General features: G+C 33.2%; 2 protein-coding genes, 1 long non-coding RNA gene and 1 other non-coding gene across 23 annotated transcripts; 2 read left to right on the top strand and 2 right to left on the bottom strand.

The window, feature by feature from the left end:
• Positions 1-330: 330 nt before the first annotated feature.
• On the top strand, positions 331-2,317 carry LOC136224523 (pectinesterase-like). Its single transcript, XM_066012881.1, has 2 exons — positions 331-1,380; positions 1,545-2,317. The coding sequence occupies exons 1-2, from the start codon at positions 396-398 to the stop codon at positions 2,237-2,239; spliced, it is 1,680 nt and encodes a 559-aa protein (XP_065868953.1). The 5' UTR covers positions 331-395; the 3' UTR covers positions 2,240-2,317.
• A 3,031-nt stretch (positions 2,318-5,348) lies between these two features.
• Positions 5,349-5,421, top strand: TRNAR-ACG (transfer RNA arginine (anticodon ACG)). The gene has a single exon. It is a non-coding gene; the product is annotated as a tRNA-Arg (tRNA).
• Positions 5,422-6,316: 895 nt separating this feature from the next.
• LOC136224921 (uncharacterized) lies at positions 6,317-9,683 on the bottom strand. 17 transcript variants are annotated; one of them, XR_010686684.1, is made up of 6 exons: positions 9,308-9,683; positions 9,032-9,170; positions 8,581-8,696; positions 8,021-8,502; positions 7,783-7,892; positions 6,317-7,308 (listed from the first exon to the last, which is right to left on the bottom strand). XR_010686684.1 is itself a non-coding variant. In XM_066013348.1 (4 exons), the coding sequence occupies exons 1-3, from the start codon at positions 9,187-9,189 to the stop codon at positions 8,169-8,171; spliced, it is 303 nt and encodes a 100-aa protein (XP_065869420.1). In that variant the 5' UTR covers positions 9,190-9,683; the 3' UTR covers positions 7,822-7,892; positions 8,021-8,168. The 17 variants fall into 17 exon arrangements, 1 of the variants encoding a protein (XP_065869420.1); XR_010686686.1 differs by having other exon boundaries at positions 9,032-9,118; XR_010686688.1 differs by having other exon boundaries at positions 9,032-9,102.
• A 4,913-nt stretch (positions 9,684-14,596) lies between these two features.
• On the bottom strand, positions 14,597-18,071 carry LOC136224726 (uncharacterized). 4 transcript variants are annotated; one of them, XR_010686571.1, is made up of 3 exons: positions 17,504-17,905; positions 15,546-17,210; positions 14,597-15,020 (listed from the first exon to the last, which is right to left on the bottom strand). It is a non-coding gene; the product is annotated as an uncharacterized lncRNA (long non-coding RNA). The 4 variants fall into 4 exon arrangements; XR_010686570.1 differs by having other exon boundaries at positions 14,597-15,624; positions 17,161-17,210; positions 17,504-17,883; XR_010686569.1 differs by having other exon boundaries at positions 17,161-17,210; positions 17,504-17,865.
• Between the last annotated feature and the right edge of the window lie 502 nt (positions 18,072-18,573).

The raw sequence follows: 18,573 nt of genomic DNA, 5'->3' as shown, positions 1-18,573 counted from the left end.
TAAGTATTACTATTTTCTTAAAAAAAAAAAACTATTACTATAATTTGTACCATTGGGAAAGACATCAAAGAACAAGTTCCTAAATTAGAACATCAAATATCCAAAATATAAGTGAAGAGATTAAAAGATATAACTGAGAACTACCTATTTGTGGATAATATTTCATTCAAAATAGATAATTATAGAATGCAAAGACTGCTATAAAACTTGCATGACTATGCAAGAATCATTCAACACTAATATCCCAGAAAAACAGTAAACTTTTGCATATTTGTACCCAGTTGCACCGGCCCCGAATTCAATATTCGTGTGGCCGGTCATCTACGGGAAAAAGTTAGGAAAAAAAGAAAAACACCAAACAAAAAAAAGGAAAAAAATTCTGAAAACCCAAAAACATGATTGGCAAAATAGTGGTTTCGGGGTTTTCCCTGCTGCTAGTTGTGGGAGTCATCATCGGAGTTATTGCTGCGGTCAAAAAGAACGATGGTTCTGTTGCCAACATGGATATAACCCCACATATGAAGGCTGTACAGCAACTATGCGAGCCCACTACTTACAAGGAGGTTTGCACAAAAACTCTTGGCGATATTAACAGCACTGATCCTAAACATCTTATCCAAGGAGGTATTTTAGCCATTTCTAATTCATTGACAAAAGCATTCAATTTGAGCAATGATCTAATTGTTAAGGTTAAGGAAGGGGATAAACGGACTAAAACTTCCTTGAATGATTGCAAGACATTGTTGAGTGATGCTAAGGAAGAACTTCATGACATTCTTGAAAAGGTGTCTAATGCAACCTTGAAAGACTTAACCTTGCAATCCGATGAGTTCCGGATTTGGTTGAGTTCAATCATTTCTTACAATGAATTGTGCGTTGATGGATTTGAAGATAGCAACCAATTGAAGGCTACTGTATCGGATAGTACCCAAAAGGCTAATGAATTGACAGACAACATACTGGAAATGCTCGGAGGAATGTCTAAGATCTTGAGTTCATTTGGTCTTGAATTGAATCTTCCTATGCCTAATTCTCGGAAACTTCTCGTGGAGGCGAAGACCGGGTACCCGACTTGGTTATCTACGGCGGACAGGAAGTTGTTAGCTCTGAAAGAACCCAACATGCCTAAGCCTAATGCAGTTGTGGCTAAAGATGGGTCTGGCCAATACAAGACTATTACTGCTGCTATCAATGCTTACCCTGCCAATCTCCAGGGCCGATATGTGATTTATGTCAAGGCTGGAATTTATAATGAGGACGTCAAAGTGCCTAAGAAAATGCCTAATATTTTCATGTATGGTGATGGACCTAGGGCAACTGTTATCACCGGAAAGAAGAGCTTTACCAGTGGTATCAACACCTTTAACAGTGCTCCATTCGGTAATTCATCTTAAACCCTACACCCTAAACTCTAAACCCTAAACCCAGAACTTTATCTATTAGCTTAAACTTTTTTTATCTTCTGATTATAACTTAGAACTTTATCTATTAGCTTAAACTTTTTTTATCTTCTGATTATAATTGTTGTTGTGTGACGTATACAGGTGTGGACTCGGATGGGTTCATTTGCAGATCAATGGGATTCGAGAACACCGCGGGTCCAGATGGACACCAGGCTGTGGCTCTACGTGTAAACTCCGATATGTCAGTGTTTTACAACTGTAGAATGGACGGATACCAAGACACATTATTGTACCAAGCAAAACGTCAATTTTACCGGAACTGTGTGATCTCCGGCACCATTGATTTCATGTTCGGATACGGAGCAGCAATCATCCAGAACTCAGAGATCATCGTGAGAAAGCCAAACCCTAACCAGTTCTGCACATTGACAGCAGATGGAAGGAAAGAAAAGGGGCAAAACACCGGACTTGTGATCCATAACTGCAGGATCCTCCCTGAGGAGAAACTAGTACCTACGAGATTAATCACAAAAACATACTTGGGACGGCCGTGGAAACAATATTCAACAACTGTGGTTATGGAATCTGAAATGGGAGATTTGATTCAACCTGAAGGATGGAAAGCATGGATTGGAACTCAATATCTTGATACATTATTTTATGCTGAGTATGCAAACACTGGACCTGGATCTAATACTGCTGGGAGGATTAAATGGAAGACTGTTCATTTCCTTGACAGGCAAGGTGCTCAACCTTTCACCACCGGAACTTTCCTTCCGCAGTCCGGTCAATGGATCGCAGCCGCCGGAGTACCTTTCTTGAGTGGCTTCAAATAAATAAATGTTATGCCTCCAAGCTTAATTCGTTGAAAGTGGAAAAGTGCAATTTCCTCTTTTTTCAATTATTTTATTTTTTTCCGACTGTTAATTTGTAATAAGTGTAATACTTATATCAACATGGGAGAAAAACAAATAATTTTCGAAAGATTTAGTAGTTTTTTATTTTATTTTTTAACATTATAGGTCCCTAAACTCAATAGGCAATGTCAATTAAAACCCTACTAAAATCAGCAATTGAGTCTTTGAATTAAACAAAAATCACCAATTAAATCCAATCTATCATACTCAACTAATAGTTTTCTAAGTAACAATTGTTTACCATATACATGGTCAATATATATATCCATTGAATGAAATTGAATGGACATGCTAAAATTTATTTATTTTAATTTCACTCTTAAAAAAAGAGCGAAGGGCTCTTGTGAATCACAAATAAACTAGATATTTTTTTTTATACCAGATCATATTTGTACCAATGCGTTAAAAAGTAGGATCAAAGGAAGAATGTCAATAAATCTTGACATATTATCTTTTATTCTTTAACTTGTTAGATATTTCAGTTTAGCTTGTTTTCTGTTTATTGGTTGTAACCTTGACATTATGGTAAAAATGGTTAGTTAGTGTGATAGATTGGATTTAATTGATTATTTTTGTTTAATTTAGAGATCCAATTATTGATTTTAATAGTATAGACTTCTAATTGATTTTGAACATTTAGTTTGAGGACTCAAATGAATGTTATGTTTGGATTCTTTCAAATTGAATTTCAACTTGAAAAATAATGTTTAATATATCTCAAATATTTATTACTAAATAAATATTTGATATTTAATAATTTAATAATTGAATAACTAAGTTTTAAAGGGGAGCTTCAAAGGGGACCCCCTTGCTAATTCTACCCAGAATAAAGAGGTTCAACTCGTTGGGTGGTGTAGGCCGAAGGATGGGGTGATTAAGTTGAACACGGATGGCTCCTGTCTCAACAATGGAAAGATCGCGGCTGGAGGAGTGCTCAGGGACGCGGGAGGTGCCTGGTTGTCTGGATTCACCCATAACCTGGGTTTGGGCTCATCCTTTTCAGCGGAACTTTGGGGTATTCTTTCTGGAGTCAAGCTTGCCAGAAAGCTGGGTATTAAAAGGCTTGCTGTGGAGTCTGATAATATGGAGGCTATTAGTATGGTCTCTAATAATCATGTTTTTTGTCTTAGTAGCCAGAACCTTATCAAAGCAATAAGAAGTTTTGGCTCCTCCTTTGAGTCCTTAGAATTCAGCCACATCTACAGAGAACAAAATCGAATTGCGGATCGCTTGGCGGCGGCTGGACACGAGGGGATGTTAGGTGTTTCCACCCTTTCTGATCCTTCTATCTATCTTTCTTCTCTCCTTTTAGAGGACAGAGTTGGGGTTAACTTTCGTAGGCTGATCCCAGGTTAGCTTTTGTCTCGGTGTTGGTTTGTTTTCTTTCCTGTTTCTACCAAAAAAAAAAAAGAATAACTAAGTTTTAAAATTTAACAATTGAATCTCAATTATTAATTTCAGAATTAGTGGTTGAAATTACCATATAATTTGAGAGGAGTTCCATCTACTGTCAAGTCAAGTTTGTGAAATTTAGACAAATTTTATAGGGTAAATACTGTCTTAGTCACCACATTGTTATATAATACACTGTGTAGTTCCCTTATTTTGAAAAACATATTATAAGATCTATATCTTTTGTCAATATCATCAATTTGATCCGTTTGTCTATTTTTTTAGATTTTTAACCGAACATATTTTAGTTTTCATTATGAGGACATCTCCAACACTTTGATATCCAAGAAGGCTGAAAAGGAGAAAGGAGGAGAAAGGGACAGAAGTCAAGTGGCACGTCGAGCCAGATGTCACACGGCGTTCCACTTCAATAGTCGAAACTATCAAAGATCAGGAGCTGCTTGGCATGACGTACCACATTTGGTACGACGTGTCGGGAGATTCCTCGTGCCGAAGAAATGTTAATGAAATGATAAAGGATCAGGATTCCACTCGCACGACGTGCGAGTTATGTCACACATCGTGCCGATCTGTTTAAATGCCATCTCCGCCAAGTTCTTCTTTGGGAAGATAAGACCTGCCAACCCCTTATTACTGTTTTGCCACTATGATATTACTGTTGTGTCATTCTTCATATTTACACCACTACCCTCATCAATCCCCTCCTCCTATTCTACCCCTTCTACTTATGCTATTGTTGAAGCCCTAATGAGGCTTTTATTGTCTTTTCATTTAAGTTTTTGAGCAGGTATAAATACTCCTTATTAGTTTGTAAGAAAACCTAACTTTTATGTTATTAGCCTCCTTTTGAGCTTGGTTTATCCAAATTTAGGATTACTCATCCTTCTAGTTTTAGCTAGAAAATATTGAACTCTTTGTTGGTTTAAGATTAAAACCGTCATTTCGATTTTATCTACATCATTTTAAGACAACCATAGTACAATATAAAATGATCATATTATTTTGTTATTTTCTTTTTGTCTTTTTATGCCGAATACGGCTAAAACTCTAAAAAAAATAGATAGAATGACCAAAGGGTTAAAATTGATAAAAGAGAGAGACTTTATAATGTGTTTTTTCAAAGTAGGGAGACTAAATAGTATGTGAAGTAAAAAAGAATAGACTAATAAATTATTTACCCAATTTTTATAATACTTCTGGAAGATATAGTTTTTTTAAGAAAATGATACCGTCTTTACATGTATACAAGCTGATCTCGTCCCGTATCAAATCATTCTGAATTGACAGCCGACAATTGATTTCACTTTAGAGAGGAAACAACGCTGGATCTGAGACGACGATAATCACCTAAGGTTTGGTAATTATTATATCTAGTACTACTGTATATAGTATAAATTGTTTTTACTCAATTTATTGTTAAAAAACATATAATTAATCACCAATATTGTTTATTTTCTTTTTACATCAAAATACTTTAATTTAGCAGCAAAATATTCAATAGTTCGTTGTTATCCATGGTGATGGTATAAATACGAAAACAGCAGATCAGTAACAGTACTCGTGGTGCAAACAATTTTTTTATAACTAAATCAAAACCAGACAATATCCACCATTCGACTCTGTGGCCCAATGGATAAGGTGCTGGTCTACGAAACCAGAGATTCTGGGTTCGATCCCCAGCAGAGTCGATTTGCTTTTTTTGACCTTATATTTGTTCCTTATATTTGACTCTTTGGCGCAGGCTCGTTTTCGTTGGACCGAGCTTAGATAGATATTATTAGCACTAGTATTAAACCACGTGCAATGCACGGGATGTATTAATAATAATTATATTAGATTTTTATCTTATAAAATTAAAATTTCCATAGTTGTAAGCTTGAAATACACGGTAAATTTAATATTTATAATCGTTGAATAATTTAATTTATTATTTTAACAAAAAAAGCTCAAAATAATAAGCAATTTAGTTTGAGTTGAAACACATAGTAGTCTTAAATTTAGATTTCATTTTAATTGAACTTATCATGAGTTGGAATATAAATTCACTACAAGAAAATCAACAGTTAGGGACCGAAAATTCAGTCGCAATTCGGTCCCTAAATGCATTTACTGACCAAATTTTATGAGTTAACGACGAATTGCGTTCAGTCAGTAACTAGCTGGTCGGTAACAGGTTACTGACCATTTTCTTGATTTAGTCAGGAACTTCGCGACCAACATACACAGTCGTAAACCAATGTCGTTAAGTTACTGACTAAATATTCAGTCGCAAACCCAAAAAAAGCAGTCGCTAAATCTGCTTCGGAAATATTCATATCCATGTTTTAACGACGGAATTGGCGTTATTTTGCGACGACCTTTCCGTCGTAACTGGATATATTTTTATATTTGGAAAGCAATTAATTTGCACAAAAATAGAGAATTAACTTTGGATTGAAGAGAGTTCCTTCCAATTGAGAAAGTAACTAAAACGTACATGTCTACTGCATAATGACTAAAACATTGAAAAATAGATTATTGACTATATGCGCCAAAGATAAATTAAATTGTATACAAACAATGAAAAAGTTGGACAACTCTAACACTAAGACTCCTTAATCTGTTTCTTACATAATGTATAAATGTGTAAACAATGTACACTTTCACATTAAAAAGTTACAATCCTTTCTCAATCTTCTCTTGCCTCTCTAAAGAGATTTATGTAGATAATGTAAGAAAAAAAAAGAAAGAAATGAAGGTCAAACTTTCTTTCCTATTCTTACCTAAGATGTGTACATAGATTGTGCTGCATTTCTCCTCCGTGTATACAATTCAAACCACGATAAATTCAATTTCATATAGGAATAAGAATATGTAAAGTTAAGCTTTGATCAAACTTTCATTATCTAACAACTCTAGTAGAAAACATTCATTTGTTTAGAAAAGTATAACCCATATATCAAAGTTTACACATTTATTATCTGTAAACATTTGGTTCTTTGGTTTAGTTTAACTTCAGTAAGAATTTGATCAAAGAAGCATGTTAGGGAAGAAGAAAAAACTAAGAGCATAGACCAGAACTTGTTTAAAAGTCTTCAAAGCAAAAAAAGAAAAAAAAAACTGCAGCTCCCTAAATGATTGGGTGTTTTTAAAACCCAGTATCACTGAACAAACTACAAGATGAAAATTTTGCACTTCCAAAATAAAGACCAAATTTATTCGTGATTACTCTCAGGTTCAACACAACTTAGCTTCAACACAGCTTTTCCGAACATAATGACAGTAAGAACCACATAAAAACTTGTTCAAGTGTATGAACTCTACCCAAAACTCCCCACACCCCCCCCCCCCAACTTGAGGGGATCACAACTGGCAGAACAAGTTTAAGCAGATTACTGCAGAAGAATAGTTTAAGTTTAAGTAGATTCCTGCAAAAGAGAAGTAGTTTATACCTCTAGCAGCAACAAGTTTCTCTAGACGTGCAAAAATATGCTTTCTATATGTATACTTCTTTAATGCATTCAAATGAGAATCAACCCGCATCGTTGGTCATCACAAAGTCTCAAGTACTTTTTGAACGACATAGTTATCATGGCCTGTATTTACAACAAAAGGAAGAGTATGAATTATCAAATGGACAAAATCGGTGCATGCCAATGCTACTCCCACCACTACGGTGATTCTAAAAACAGAGGACATCATACTAATTAACGGCCCTTAAATGATTTTACCAAATTACTGCTACTAAATTCAAATAATCAGAAAAAATGACTGATGAAATACTTGTTTTAACTAGCTGATCAAATTAAATCTTGAAGAAAATAATACATATTCAGCAAGTCAAAGATTAGAGCTCCAATCGAACATAATAAATTAAATATCAATAGAACGAAGAAACATCATTGGCTAGGCTAGAATTTCTCAAATTTCAAATTGTTATCAACTACAATCAAACAAATATCATCAACTTACTAGATCCAAACAAGTAAAACTTATATGATGAAGCAACAACTAGCAACTTGAATTGAATGGAATTCATAATTGAAATTAAAAGCACTTTGTTGACGTACGAAGGTCAGATATGAAGATGAGAAGCATAATTGAATTCATTTGATCTTGATTTCACATGCCTCGAATTCTCCCTGCTAATCTCAATCATTCCTTCTCAAATTGTTATTAACTGCAATCAAGCAAATATCAACAACTAACTAGATCCAATCAAGTAAAACTTATATCATGAAGAAACAACTAGCAACTTTAATTGAATGGAATTCATAATTGAAATGAAAAATCACTTTATTGACGTACAGAGCTCGGATATGCAGAGGAGAGGAATAATTGAATTAATATGATCTTGATCTCACTGGCCCTAGATATTACTTCTGTGGTTGCATGCTCCATTAATGGTGAAAATGGGTAGCTCCCCCTTCCTATTCCACCGATTCTATGAACAACTTCATTCTTCCAAACATGGATTTATTAGATGATCATCAAATTCCTAATCACACCAGCACAACCGAAAACTACATCACCACTGGTAATGGTGAAAATCAGAATAGTAGAAGCAAGTCAAAATCTTTCTCTTTCTTTAGAAGGAGAAAGGGATCTAAAGTCAAAGACAGAGAAGACAAATATAAGCAAAATAAAAAGGTTGAGATTCGAAGTAACTCATGCATAAAGTACTTACCCAGCAATTAGATATAATGGGTGGAAGGAGATATATGAAGTAAACTCCTTCATTAGATCTCAAGATATGAGAACTTCTACCCTTGCTCTCAAGTGAATAATCCCTGATTAATTCAAAATGGATTAGTAGACATAATAATAATAGAATTTTAAAGAAAAAGAGAAAAGAGAGTTGAATATACATATGACAATTAAGATTGGCAATAATCGACTCCTTAACCCCACGATTTTGTTCAAGAAAGTGACCAAGATCCTGCATCTGTTTCCTTCAGGAACGGTATGGGTACTGTACTATTAGCTGCATATATGGACCAAAGATGCAAAAGAAAGATTTCCAACTAAGTAGCCATATAAGTTGCAATCTAAATTACTCGCAAACAAAATTGATGGCAAGGCATTTTGCCAATCTTTCCTAGTCATAATAGAGTGGACAAGGGACAAAACAAAAAATTAATAGTGGATCTATTGAATCTCACACGGGAGGAACAAAATAAGATTTGCTAGACTCTCAATGATCATTAGTTAAAGTTAAGGTCTTGCTGGCAGAGCAATTTGCAAGAATAATTATATAGACAATACAAACAATATATTACCCAATCAACAAAATGAATAGCAAAAAGGACCTTGTCTTACAGTGAAAATGCTTTTTTGCTAACAGTTTGATTCTTCAAACTTGAAGTGCCTGTATTCCCACATTCTCCGGCCTGTGATTCCAACATGCTACTCTTCTTAATGTTAATGAAACTCATGGAAAAGGAGAAAGATTTTCCATCTGCAGACACTCGCTTCATACAATATAATACCTTAACTCCTTAGAAATGCAACAACCAGTCATATTGTACAAAATCAATAATTTGGGAAATTAATTAAATATTTCTGTTCAAACTAGGAAACAAGAGTCCTACTCACCTTAAGCAACCATGGACGAATTTTGCAAACCAGGATTAGAAGTCGCGGTCGATTGAGACCAGGAAAAACCTAATCCCGATTCCAATGAGGACAAATCGGGTAGAAGTGACGGAGTCGACATTTCTATTTCCTTCACCGGTGTTGGCTTCTTTGCTGCGGTTGTTTTGTTTCGGCCATGAATCTCTGATATGAGATGAAGAGTAGATCTCAGTGATAAGGATGTTCAGTGAATACAGACGAGTTAGAGGCCGGTGGTTACTGATTCAGATCAAGATGAGGCAGCGGCGGCTGCAGTTGAGGGAAAAATGGGAGAAGAGTTAGGGTTTTCGAGTGAGGAAGAAAAAAAGAAAGAGGGGATATGCAGATAGTAAGTGAAAAAGTAAAAGCAACACGCTTTACAATTAATAATTAAAAGACTTTAAAAAATAAAAAATTAATAAAATTAATGACCCAAATTATGGCCTTTAAAAGATTAGATTTCAGTGGTTAAAGTGGCTGTCAACATGGCAAACGCTTTCCAAGAAGTTAACAACCAATATAATGGTTAATGACAAAACTGCAGTAGTTAATTAATGACTTATTTGATTTGAGTCATTAAAATCGGTCATTAACTCAATAATTCTTGTAGTGATTTATAATATTAATAAAACCATAAAAATCTATATTTTAGAAAAGAAATTCTATAATGGTAAAAAAAATCATGTTAATATAGTTCTTACTTTACATGAATTTCATACTATAAAAAAAAAAAATCATATATATGTAAGATAAAATATGTTTAAGGAGATCATTAATTTTCTTCATACGTGAAAATTCTTGCTTTAAATTTTTTTCTATAGATCTTATTTCACATTTTTTTATAAACTTTTACTTGACTTTGCTGGTTATTTTAGAATATTCATGTTGCATTGAATTCCAATGCAATCACAGAAAGGACAAAAAAAAATAGTAAAATGAAAGAAAGGATGCTTAATGATGTTGCATTAAATTTGGGTTACTATTTCCTACAAATTGTGTTTCTCTTTATTTGAAACACTATTCTTTTAAAAGATAATAATTAACTTTATCTTCAACCTAATGGCACACCTTCTTCTCCATCCATTTCCACCATTAACAGAGCATTGAGGCTGAAAAATAAAATTTCCACCAATTGCCCGCGGCGAACCAGAGCTCCAGCCCCGACCTAGTTCCGCCCCTGCTTAGGAGTCCATTGTGTTTATTTTATTGTTGAGTAGTTAAGGAATAGTCAAGTTCAACTTTAAAATTCTATTACATTGATAAATTTTCTAGAGAATTATCTACTGCTCTTAACAAAAACAAAGTAATGCTTATTTTACTGAAAATTTAATAAACTGATTTAATTCTTATTTAACTATCACTCCACACTACAAGAAAACAGTGAATTAGCGACCGAATGTAGCAACCGGAATATATTCGGTCGCTAAATACCAACTGAATCGGTTGCTAATTATGTCTCCCTGTTGCAAAAAGGTGCTGTAAAATTTTCGCCCATTTTACCAACCTTATTGCTTTTCTTAGCAACCGTTGCCTGTTGCAAAATAAATATTAAAAATTAAAGAAAAAACAAAATTGTTTATAAGTTGTGTTTTATAAAAATAGATAAAACCTAATCCCCTAATCTCTGTCTCAAAAGCCAGGGCCGCCGCTCTCCCCTCTTTCTCAATCCCTAATCCTTTGTATCTTTCCTCTCCTCTCCCTTCATGACCTAAAATTGAAAATTGAAAAGCTAATCTCTCTTTCTCTTCAAGGCGATTCCTTTCCCTTCATTTCAACGATTACTCATGGTCAATCTCTTCTACGTTTTTTAGAAGAAAAGGAGAGACCAGGGGAAGCGTTTTTTGGAGTCATGCAGGAAGAAGAAAAGCAGAGTCCAGGAAGAAGCTTTTGATCGGTCTCTTCAAATCAGCAATTTCTGCAATCCCATTCTTCCGATTCTTGCAACTTCGGTATCTGATTAGGGATTCGACTTTTTCTTATGGATGGGTTCGACTTTTTTTATGGTCAGGTGTCCCCAATTGGTATGCTTATTTTTAATTAGGTGTTTCTTGTTTGCAGATTACAGAACTGGTTAGGGATTCGGCTTTTCTAATCTCCCTATGGATGGTTAATATCATGCTCGTCTATCTGGCCATACATCTCATGTGGGTTCTTTCCAATCATTTGCTTTTTTTGGCCATTAGTATTCTTATGTTTTCCCTAATTGTGGTCAGAATCTGAGATATGGTAGATGTGTTTTTGTTTATTATGTATATATTATTGCTATTGTGGTCTGTGGATATATTGAACCATTTGTTATTTTGTATTGCATCTTTTTGTCAATTCTACATGTGTATAGGTTGTTGGAGGCTTTTTAAAGTTATGGAACTCTCAATCTAACTGAACTGATAGCTTCACGCCTTCTGGCTGCTTTTGTTTTATCTTTCTTCAAGTTTTAGCAAGATTGTAGTTTTAGTTTGTTAACATGCCCTTGATGTTGATATTGGTATAGAAATTGCTTTCAACTGATGTATGTAACTATATCTGGTTTAGAAATTGATATATAGCTTCCTTGTCTCATCGTGCATATACTCAGAGATGGATTTTAAGCAGCCAATTACAAGTGTATAGATAAATTGATCATGTTGGAATAAAGGTTGAATTTCCTGTTTAATCAAGTTCCTGTGTTGTTTGAGTGACAAAGATCTTAGTTGTGATTTGTGATGGTGTAGGGAGAGACGAAAATTGATAATTTATAATGTTGGTCTATCATGAATTTAATCATTAGATTGCTTTTGCTATCTACGGATCTTTAAATTCCAAGATTTTTTCCTCAATATTTCTTTTTGATGACTTCCTGAATCTGAATGCTTATAGTAGTTTGTTATCCGTCCATTAAATTTTCTTATCATCATCTGAGAAGTTTCTTTTGCACAAGTTGGAAAGTCAAAATGCAAAACTTGTGTATCATTGTGCATTTTCATTGTCACCCTGACATACATTTTGGTATTGCATTGATTACATATCTTCCTTTCATGTTTGTTTCTTACAGGAAAAGGGATCTGGTTATGGAATTCTCCAACAAGATATCTTACACCTCTTTAATAAAATTCACTTAGCCCAAAACTCGATCCAGCGGGAATAATGGTAGCACAGGACTTGGACTGGCGGTTTGTAAAAGGTAAAATTAGAAAACTTTATGCAAATACGTTACTTGAAAAACATTACTTTTATGATTATGACTTCCTGAAATAAAGAAGTAATTATGAAGATATGCTTATTTCCATGTTTTGGGTTACTTATAGTATTTTTCTTTAACGTATATGTTTGAAATCACTTCTTCTTTTTTATGAAGATATGCTTATTTCCATGTTTTGGGTTACTTATAGTATATTTCTTTAATGTATCCTTTCACAAGTTGAATGATGTTTGCCTTTTATAAAGCTAACAGAACTCTTAGTTGTTCAAATTGAAATTTGAAATTGGGTATCAATCTCTAGGTAAGACTGTAAGAGTTATGAAGTTTGTCATTTATATTCCGTTATCGAGGCCTAAATTGGTACCTTTTTTAAACCTTAAGCTTATTTTGGTATTATTTTGTACGTGGAGCCTAAATTGAGACTTCCTAAAAATCATAGGCCTATTTTGGTACCTTATCCCTTCATAATATATTTATTCATTTGTCATGCTTAATTACTTTCATCCTTTGTACCATCTGCACCACAATATGATTGCTCTGTGCTGAATTTACACACATAGTACCTTCCAAGATTGCAGTAAATGTGTTCCGCTGTGATAATATTTGATTGGACAAAAAGATGTTGCTTTGGTGTTAGTTTTTATATGTTTGCAATTGTGTTTGTAGGCAGTAAAGGAATTAAACATCATGACATGTGAGCCATTCAATAAAAATGACTTCATAACAATGCAAGTGTATTGTCAAATGCATTTCATAGCCTGCAACGTGCTTACTAATTTCGAGTTATTTTTGTCCACTGCTATAATATATATGAATGGTTATTATATTACTAACTTGTTATATTGTTTATTTAAATTGATTGTAGGAAACTTCTGAACTTCTTACCCAAGTTGAAGTTGAACAAACTTTGAGGAAATTGTTGTTTCCATTATGAACGACAAGAACGATTGGCTGAAGGTATACACTTGCGTTCTAATGCAGTTAATGACAGTGAGCTGCGGAAGAGAGAGACATATCTAGAGATACAAATCAGGACATCTATATTTTTGACTTAACTTATTAGGTTAACTTAGGAGGTTTTAATATGATATTTATGTATTTTGACATACACTTCAAATTTTATATATAAATTTATATTTCTAGTTTTAGGAATATAATTAATATGTTAATTTTTGTGTAGTTTATTGTAATCATAATTATAGTTGTAATTGTTATTATAAAATAAAAAATTTGGTCCACTACATTTTTATTGGAATTTATTAATTTGGCAATAATTTTTTTATAAATTACAATGGGATATAGTATTGCAGTTTGTAGGTATATCTAAATTCAACAATTATCCAAAATATTACCGATAAAAATTCTGTCGTAGTCCGTCAGAAAATTGGTCAAAGCATGGCTCTAGTTTTCCTGTTAGCAACCGAACATAGTTGCAAAATCGGTTGCTAAATGTTGCGACCGCGTTTGCAACCGAATAAATGGACGCAAAATCTGCAACCTATTAAAAAATCCGGTTGGTGAATTTACCAACTTGCTACTTAGCGACCGAATGTGTTCAGTCGCTAAATGTCAAATTTCGGTTGCTAAACTGTGTTAGCAACCGAATTAGCAACCGAAATTTCGATTGCTAACTCACTGTTTTCTTGTAGTGCCAGATCTTCCAAAGATCAATTATATCTAAAATATTTAGTATATTACTAATGTAATTACAAAAAAAATTGTTAAAACGCTAACAACTAAGTCTTCCACCTATAAGTTAATAACAATTTTTTTATCAAACTGTCTAAAATATTATTACTATTGTAATAACAAATAAAAATGTACAAAATTGTTTCAACTTATCGACAGACTTGTTTCGAAGATCCGATATGACAGTTAAATAACCATCAAATCAATATTTTCAAGTTTTTAATAATATAAGGCTAAAATTGATCTTTCTTAAGTGCAAAATTTACACCGTTTTATACGTTAATATAAACATCATGAAATAAGAAAATGTCTATTTACAAAAACTGTCAACTAACAATTAATTAAAAGAATTATGGGAATAACAACATGAACTTATTGGTTTTCAGAGCATCATAGCTCAAAAATTAAGAGCATGAAAGAATCTCTCTAACATAAAAACGTTAAGAGTAATCAGAAATACAATAAATTCAAATTTCGAATCTAAAAACTTGGACATTTTTCATCAAGTTGAGGAAAGAAAATAAGCTTCTACACCTAAATAACATAATAGAAATGAACGAGACATTTTTCATCAAGTCACAAGAGGATGGTGAAGAAAGGAAGTTACAAAATTGTTTGGATCCCACAACTCTTAAACAGTATTAAGTGCGAGAGAAGTTAGTCGAGGTTAGAGGAGAAAATTATCTGCAAAAGGCAGTTTGGAGAAAATCAAGTTGCAGATTGCAAATTGCGATAATGTCTCCTACTTAAATCATCTGTAAAGCAGACAAAGCAACTGTATGCAAAGCAGGCAAGAGACATTGGTATCCACACTGCCATCATTGCTGGCTGCAAAAATAAAAAATAGAAAAAAGCATAAATTCACAACAATTATAAGCCTTATTCACTTCCACCCATTTCATCCCACTTTTCTTGATTATTAATCTCTCATCAGTGAAATCTATATTGTTTTGTTCAATTGATTTAGTAGAATTTCTGAACAACATATAGCATAAGAACAAAATTGCCAAAGAAAATACAAAAAAAAAAAACCGAGACAATAAAAATAATAAAGAAGAGTAGCTTACATATTTAACTTTAAATACATTACCTCAACTCATTTCCTAAAGACTCCTTAGAAAAGAGTGATACAGTACATCATTTTCAATAGCTCATAGATTGTACTGCACATCCGAATTCGATTTTTTTGCTTGATAAAAAACTTCATTGATTAGGGAAACCAGAGATTTTCCACTGCCTTGTGTAGTCTTGACAAAATATTATTGACTTACATCTAAATCTATGTCTATGAGCATATCTAGTATTCATGGAAAAGAAATATTACCAGAATGAAAAGAACATAAGAATTATTACCAGAATGAACTCTACTATTCAGAAATCTAAATGCAAACCGATTACTTGGGTTAACTTGGTATAAAGGATCACATCCATGCTGCAACAACGCAAAGAAATTAAAAAAAATAGACTAAAAACCAAATCACAATTCATAAAGTGCAAAAAGAAAATTGGGAACGGAGTAAAGGAAATAGTATAATATACAATTCACAAATTGTAACCCACTTATTCAGTCTTGATTTCCTCTACAGGGAGGAAAGAATTGAAAAGTAGAAACAAAGTTATAAAGCAAGAAGACAAAGAAAATCACAATGGAAATTACAAAATTTTGCAATTGCAAGAGGATAGTGTCTGTTTAGTTCAACACATTAAGATTCACATGATGCACTTTATAACTTCTCTAATGCATATGATCATGCACAAAACATGCATTAAATATTTCAATACATTGATCAGACTTGCACAAGATAAACAAAACACCACATTCAATCTGTAAAATGTGTCTGAATACAGATAACTAATGGAATTAGGCTGCCAAAAGTTTCAGAAAAGTGCAATTTCACTATATCAACAACACATGCTTTCAACTTTTATTCAAGCAAGTCCAACTAAAAAGTGCCTTTAAAAAAATTCATAAAACATCCAAATGAGAAATTCATTAGCAATTGCAAACTTCAATTTCCATAAGTATTTGAATAGCTTAAAAGGAATTAGGCTGCCAAAAGTGCAATTCCACAATATCAACAACACATGCTTTCAACTTTTATTCAAGCAAGTCCAACTAAAAATGATATGAAAAATGAAAACTACAAAAGAAGCAAAGACATAATTATTAGAAGAGACAGAGGGCATTGGCCTTTATAACGACAGATTGAAGAGAATGCATCATAAGGATTCCCAAAATAGCTCTACATAATAGAGTAATTAGAAAAAAAAGTAAGTACACTATTAAACGTTGGTATACGATTTAATAAGAGATTAGAAGCAAGTGAGAATCAGTTTAGACCTATGCCAGTTTAAGGGAAACAGAGAAGATAAATCATATAATCCAGGAAGATGAAGTAGAAACCACTTGCAAAAGTCTCAAAATCAATTACACATTTTAATGTCAACTCCAGCTTCCATGAACTTTCCTGGAACTTGTGATATTGCCATTAAATTGCACAAATACTTAATAAAGTAAAACCCCAAAATAAATTGATAATAGGCGTCTCATAAAGTAAAAACCCAAAATAAGAATGAAAAACATGGTGAGAGGCATTTTAAGTAGGTGAAGTAGAGGATAGTCGAAAACACAGATGACTTTCTGATAAGAATACCATCTAATTTAGTGGAATTTAAAAAAACCACATGCTTAAAAGTGAAGAGGTTTTTGTAGCTATTCACCACCACCTACTTAAAAATGAAGATTTAGGGTATGTATGTGGAACCAAATTTACATATTTAAATTAAAATTAGACGAAGAAAAAATTAACCCGAGAAAAAATTAAACAGAAAGCATCAAAGATTAAACCTAGAAAAAGTTAAACTCAACACATCAAGATAAAGAAAAACTCAAACCCAGAAAGAATTAAACCCAAAGCATCAAGATTAAGACAAAATCAAACTCTCGATTAGCCCTATAAATGTTTACCTCTTCAGTGCAAAATTATTTTCTTGCCATTCTTTGTTTATCTCCCAGCACTATCAAAGAAAAAGGTAAAGAGAATAGATTAGCTGAGAAAAAATTAGATGAAGAAAAAATTAAAACGAAAGCATCAATAATCTAAATCCAACAAAAATGAACCTTAAGCAAATCAGTTTCATAATCTAAATCGGAATCTAAATTATAAATTAATAATACAGTGAGAGAATAGAGAGAGGAATCACATAGAAAAAAGGGAAACCAACTACAAACCAAAAGAATCCATGACAAAAGGAAAACAAAATCACTGGAAAAAAGAGAGGTAGCAAGGAAAGATATGAATGAAACTCACCAATGATAAATTGCTCCAAAAGAGAATAGGAGAGGAAAACTGTCTGATGTACAAAGGAAGAGGGTAAGCCATTTCCTAGAAAACAGAAAGGAGTGAGAGTAAGGAACGGAAGGGTGGAGATGAAGTGTTTGGGTGAAAAAAGAGATAAAAATTAGAATCGATTTTCATAGATACTAGCATTCGAAGCAGTTGTGAGAATGGTTAGAGAAGTTGAAATTGAGGAAGCACGTTAGCCTAAGGCGCAATTTGAGGGAATATGGAGGAACACTTGCAGCAAAGCGGTAAACTAAGATTAAAATAAATGAAAAATAAATCCAAAAATTTTGAGAGGCTGCCACATCATCAATATGTTAGTTGCTTTAAGTATATAGATAGATATGAAAGAAGATAATAGAATTGATCCTTGAATAAGGAGTACATGTATTTGTAAAGCTGGGCAAAAACTTAATTTCATAAAAAGTTTATTAGTACTTAGTAGAGATATTATGCAACATATTTCCAATATAATTTTGACTTTATTCATATGCACTGGGTTTGGATTTACTTAAATGATCTAGCTCGGGCAAAACTTGCATTAAATTGGACGGGGTTTTACGTCAGACTTGCATGTAAACTAAATTGAATTGAGATTTGTTTCTAAAGTACGATTCAATACATCTTTGTATTACTTTCCTGCAACGAAGTTTTTTCTTTGCGGACTCCTTTTGTGGCTGAGGAGGTTTTAGTGGCTTTGAAACAAACTGATTGGTCAAAGGTTCAGGTTCTGATGGTATGTTTGGTTTATTTTTTAAGACTTATTGGAATATTGTGGGGGATCATGTTGTTGCTCTAGTCTTAAATGTGCTTAATGGTGGTCCATTTCCTTCCTCTTTAAATAATACTTTTATTACTCTCATCCCAAAAGTAAAAAAATTTGGTACTTTAAAAGATATCCGTCCTACTAGCTTTTGCAATGTTGTTTATAAGCTTATTTCTAAAACTCTAGCAAATCGGCTTAAACATTGTTTGCATTCAATTATTCATCCTTCTCGGAGTGCTTTTGTCCAAAATCGGTTGATTACGGACAATGT

Source organism: Euphorbia lathyris, chromosome 3 (genome assembly GCF_963576675.1).
Source record: "Euphorbia lathyris chromosome 3, ddEupLath1.1, whole genome shotgun sequence".
Lineage (NCBI taxonomy): Eukaryota > Viridiplantae > Streptophyta > Magnoliopsida > Malpighiales > Euphorbiaceae > Euphorbia > Euphorbia lathyris.
Note: the sequence above shows the minus strand (reverse complement) of the source record. Positions and strands in the feature narration are given on the sequence as shown.

Excerpts from the sequence above, each read along its gene's own strand:
- LOC136224921 (XM_066013348.1), bottom strand. The coding sequence starts at position 9,189 with ATGAAGCGAGTGTCTGCAGATGGAAAATCTTTCTCCTTTTCCATGAGT. Across the intron at positions 8,503-9,031 it reads AGCAAAAAAGCATTTTCACT|GGATTATTCACTTGAGAGCA; the intron begins GTAAGACAAGGT and ends TGAATTAATCAG. Across the intron at positions 8,211-8,399 it reads CCATTATATCTAATTGCTGG|GAATTTGATGATCATCTAAT; the intron begins GTAAGTACTTTA and ends TGGTGTGATTAG.
- LOC136224523 (XM_066012881.1), top strand. The coding sequence starts at position 396 with ATGATTGGCAAAATAGTGGTTTCGGGGTTTTCCCTGCTGCTAGTTGTG. Across the intron at positions 1,381-1,544 it reads CTTTAACAGTGCTCCATTCG|GTGTGGACTCGGATGGGTTC; the intron begins GTAATTCATCTT and ends TGACGTATACAG.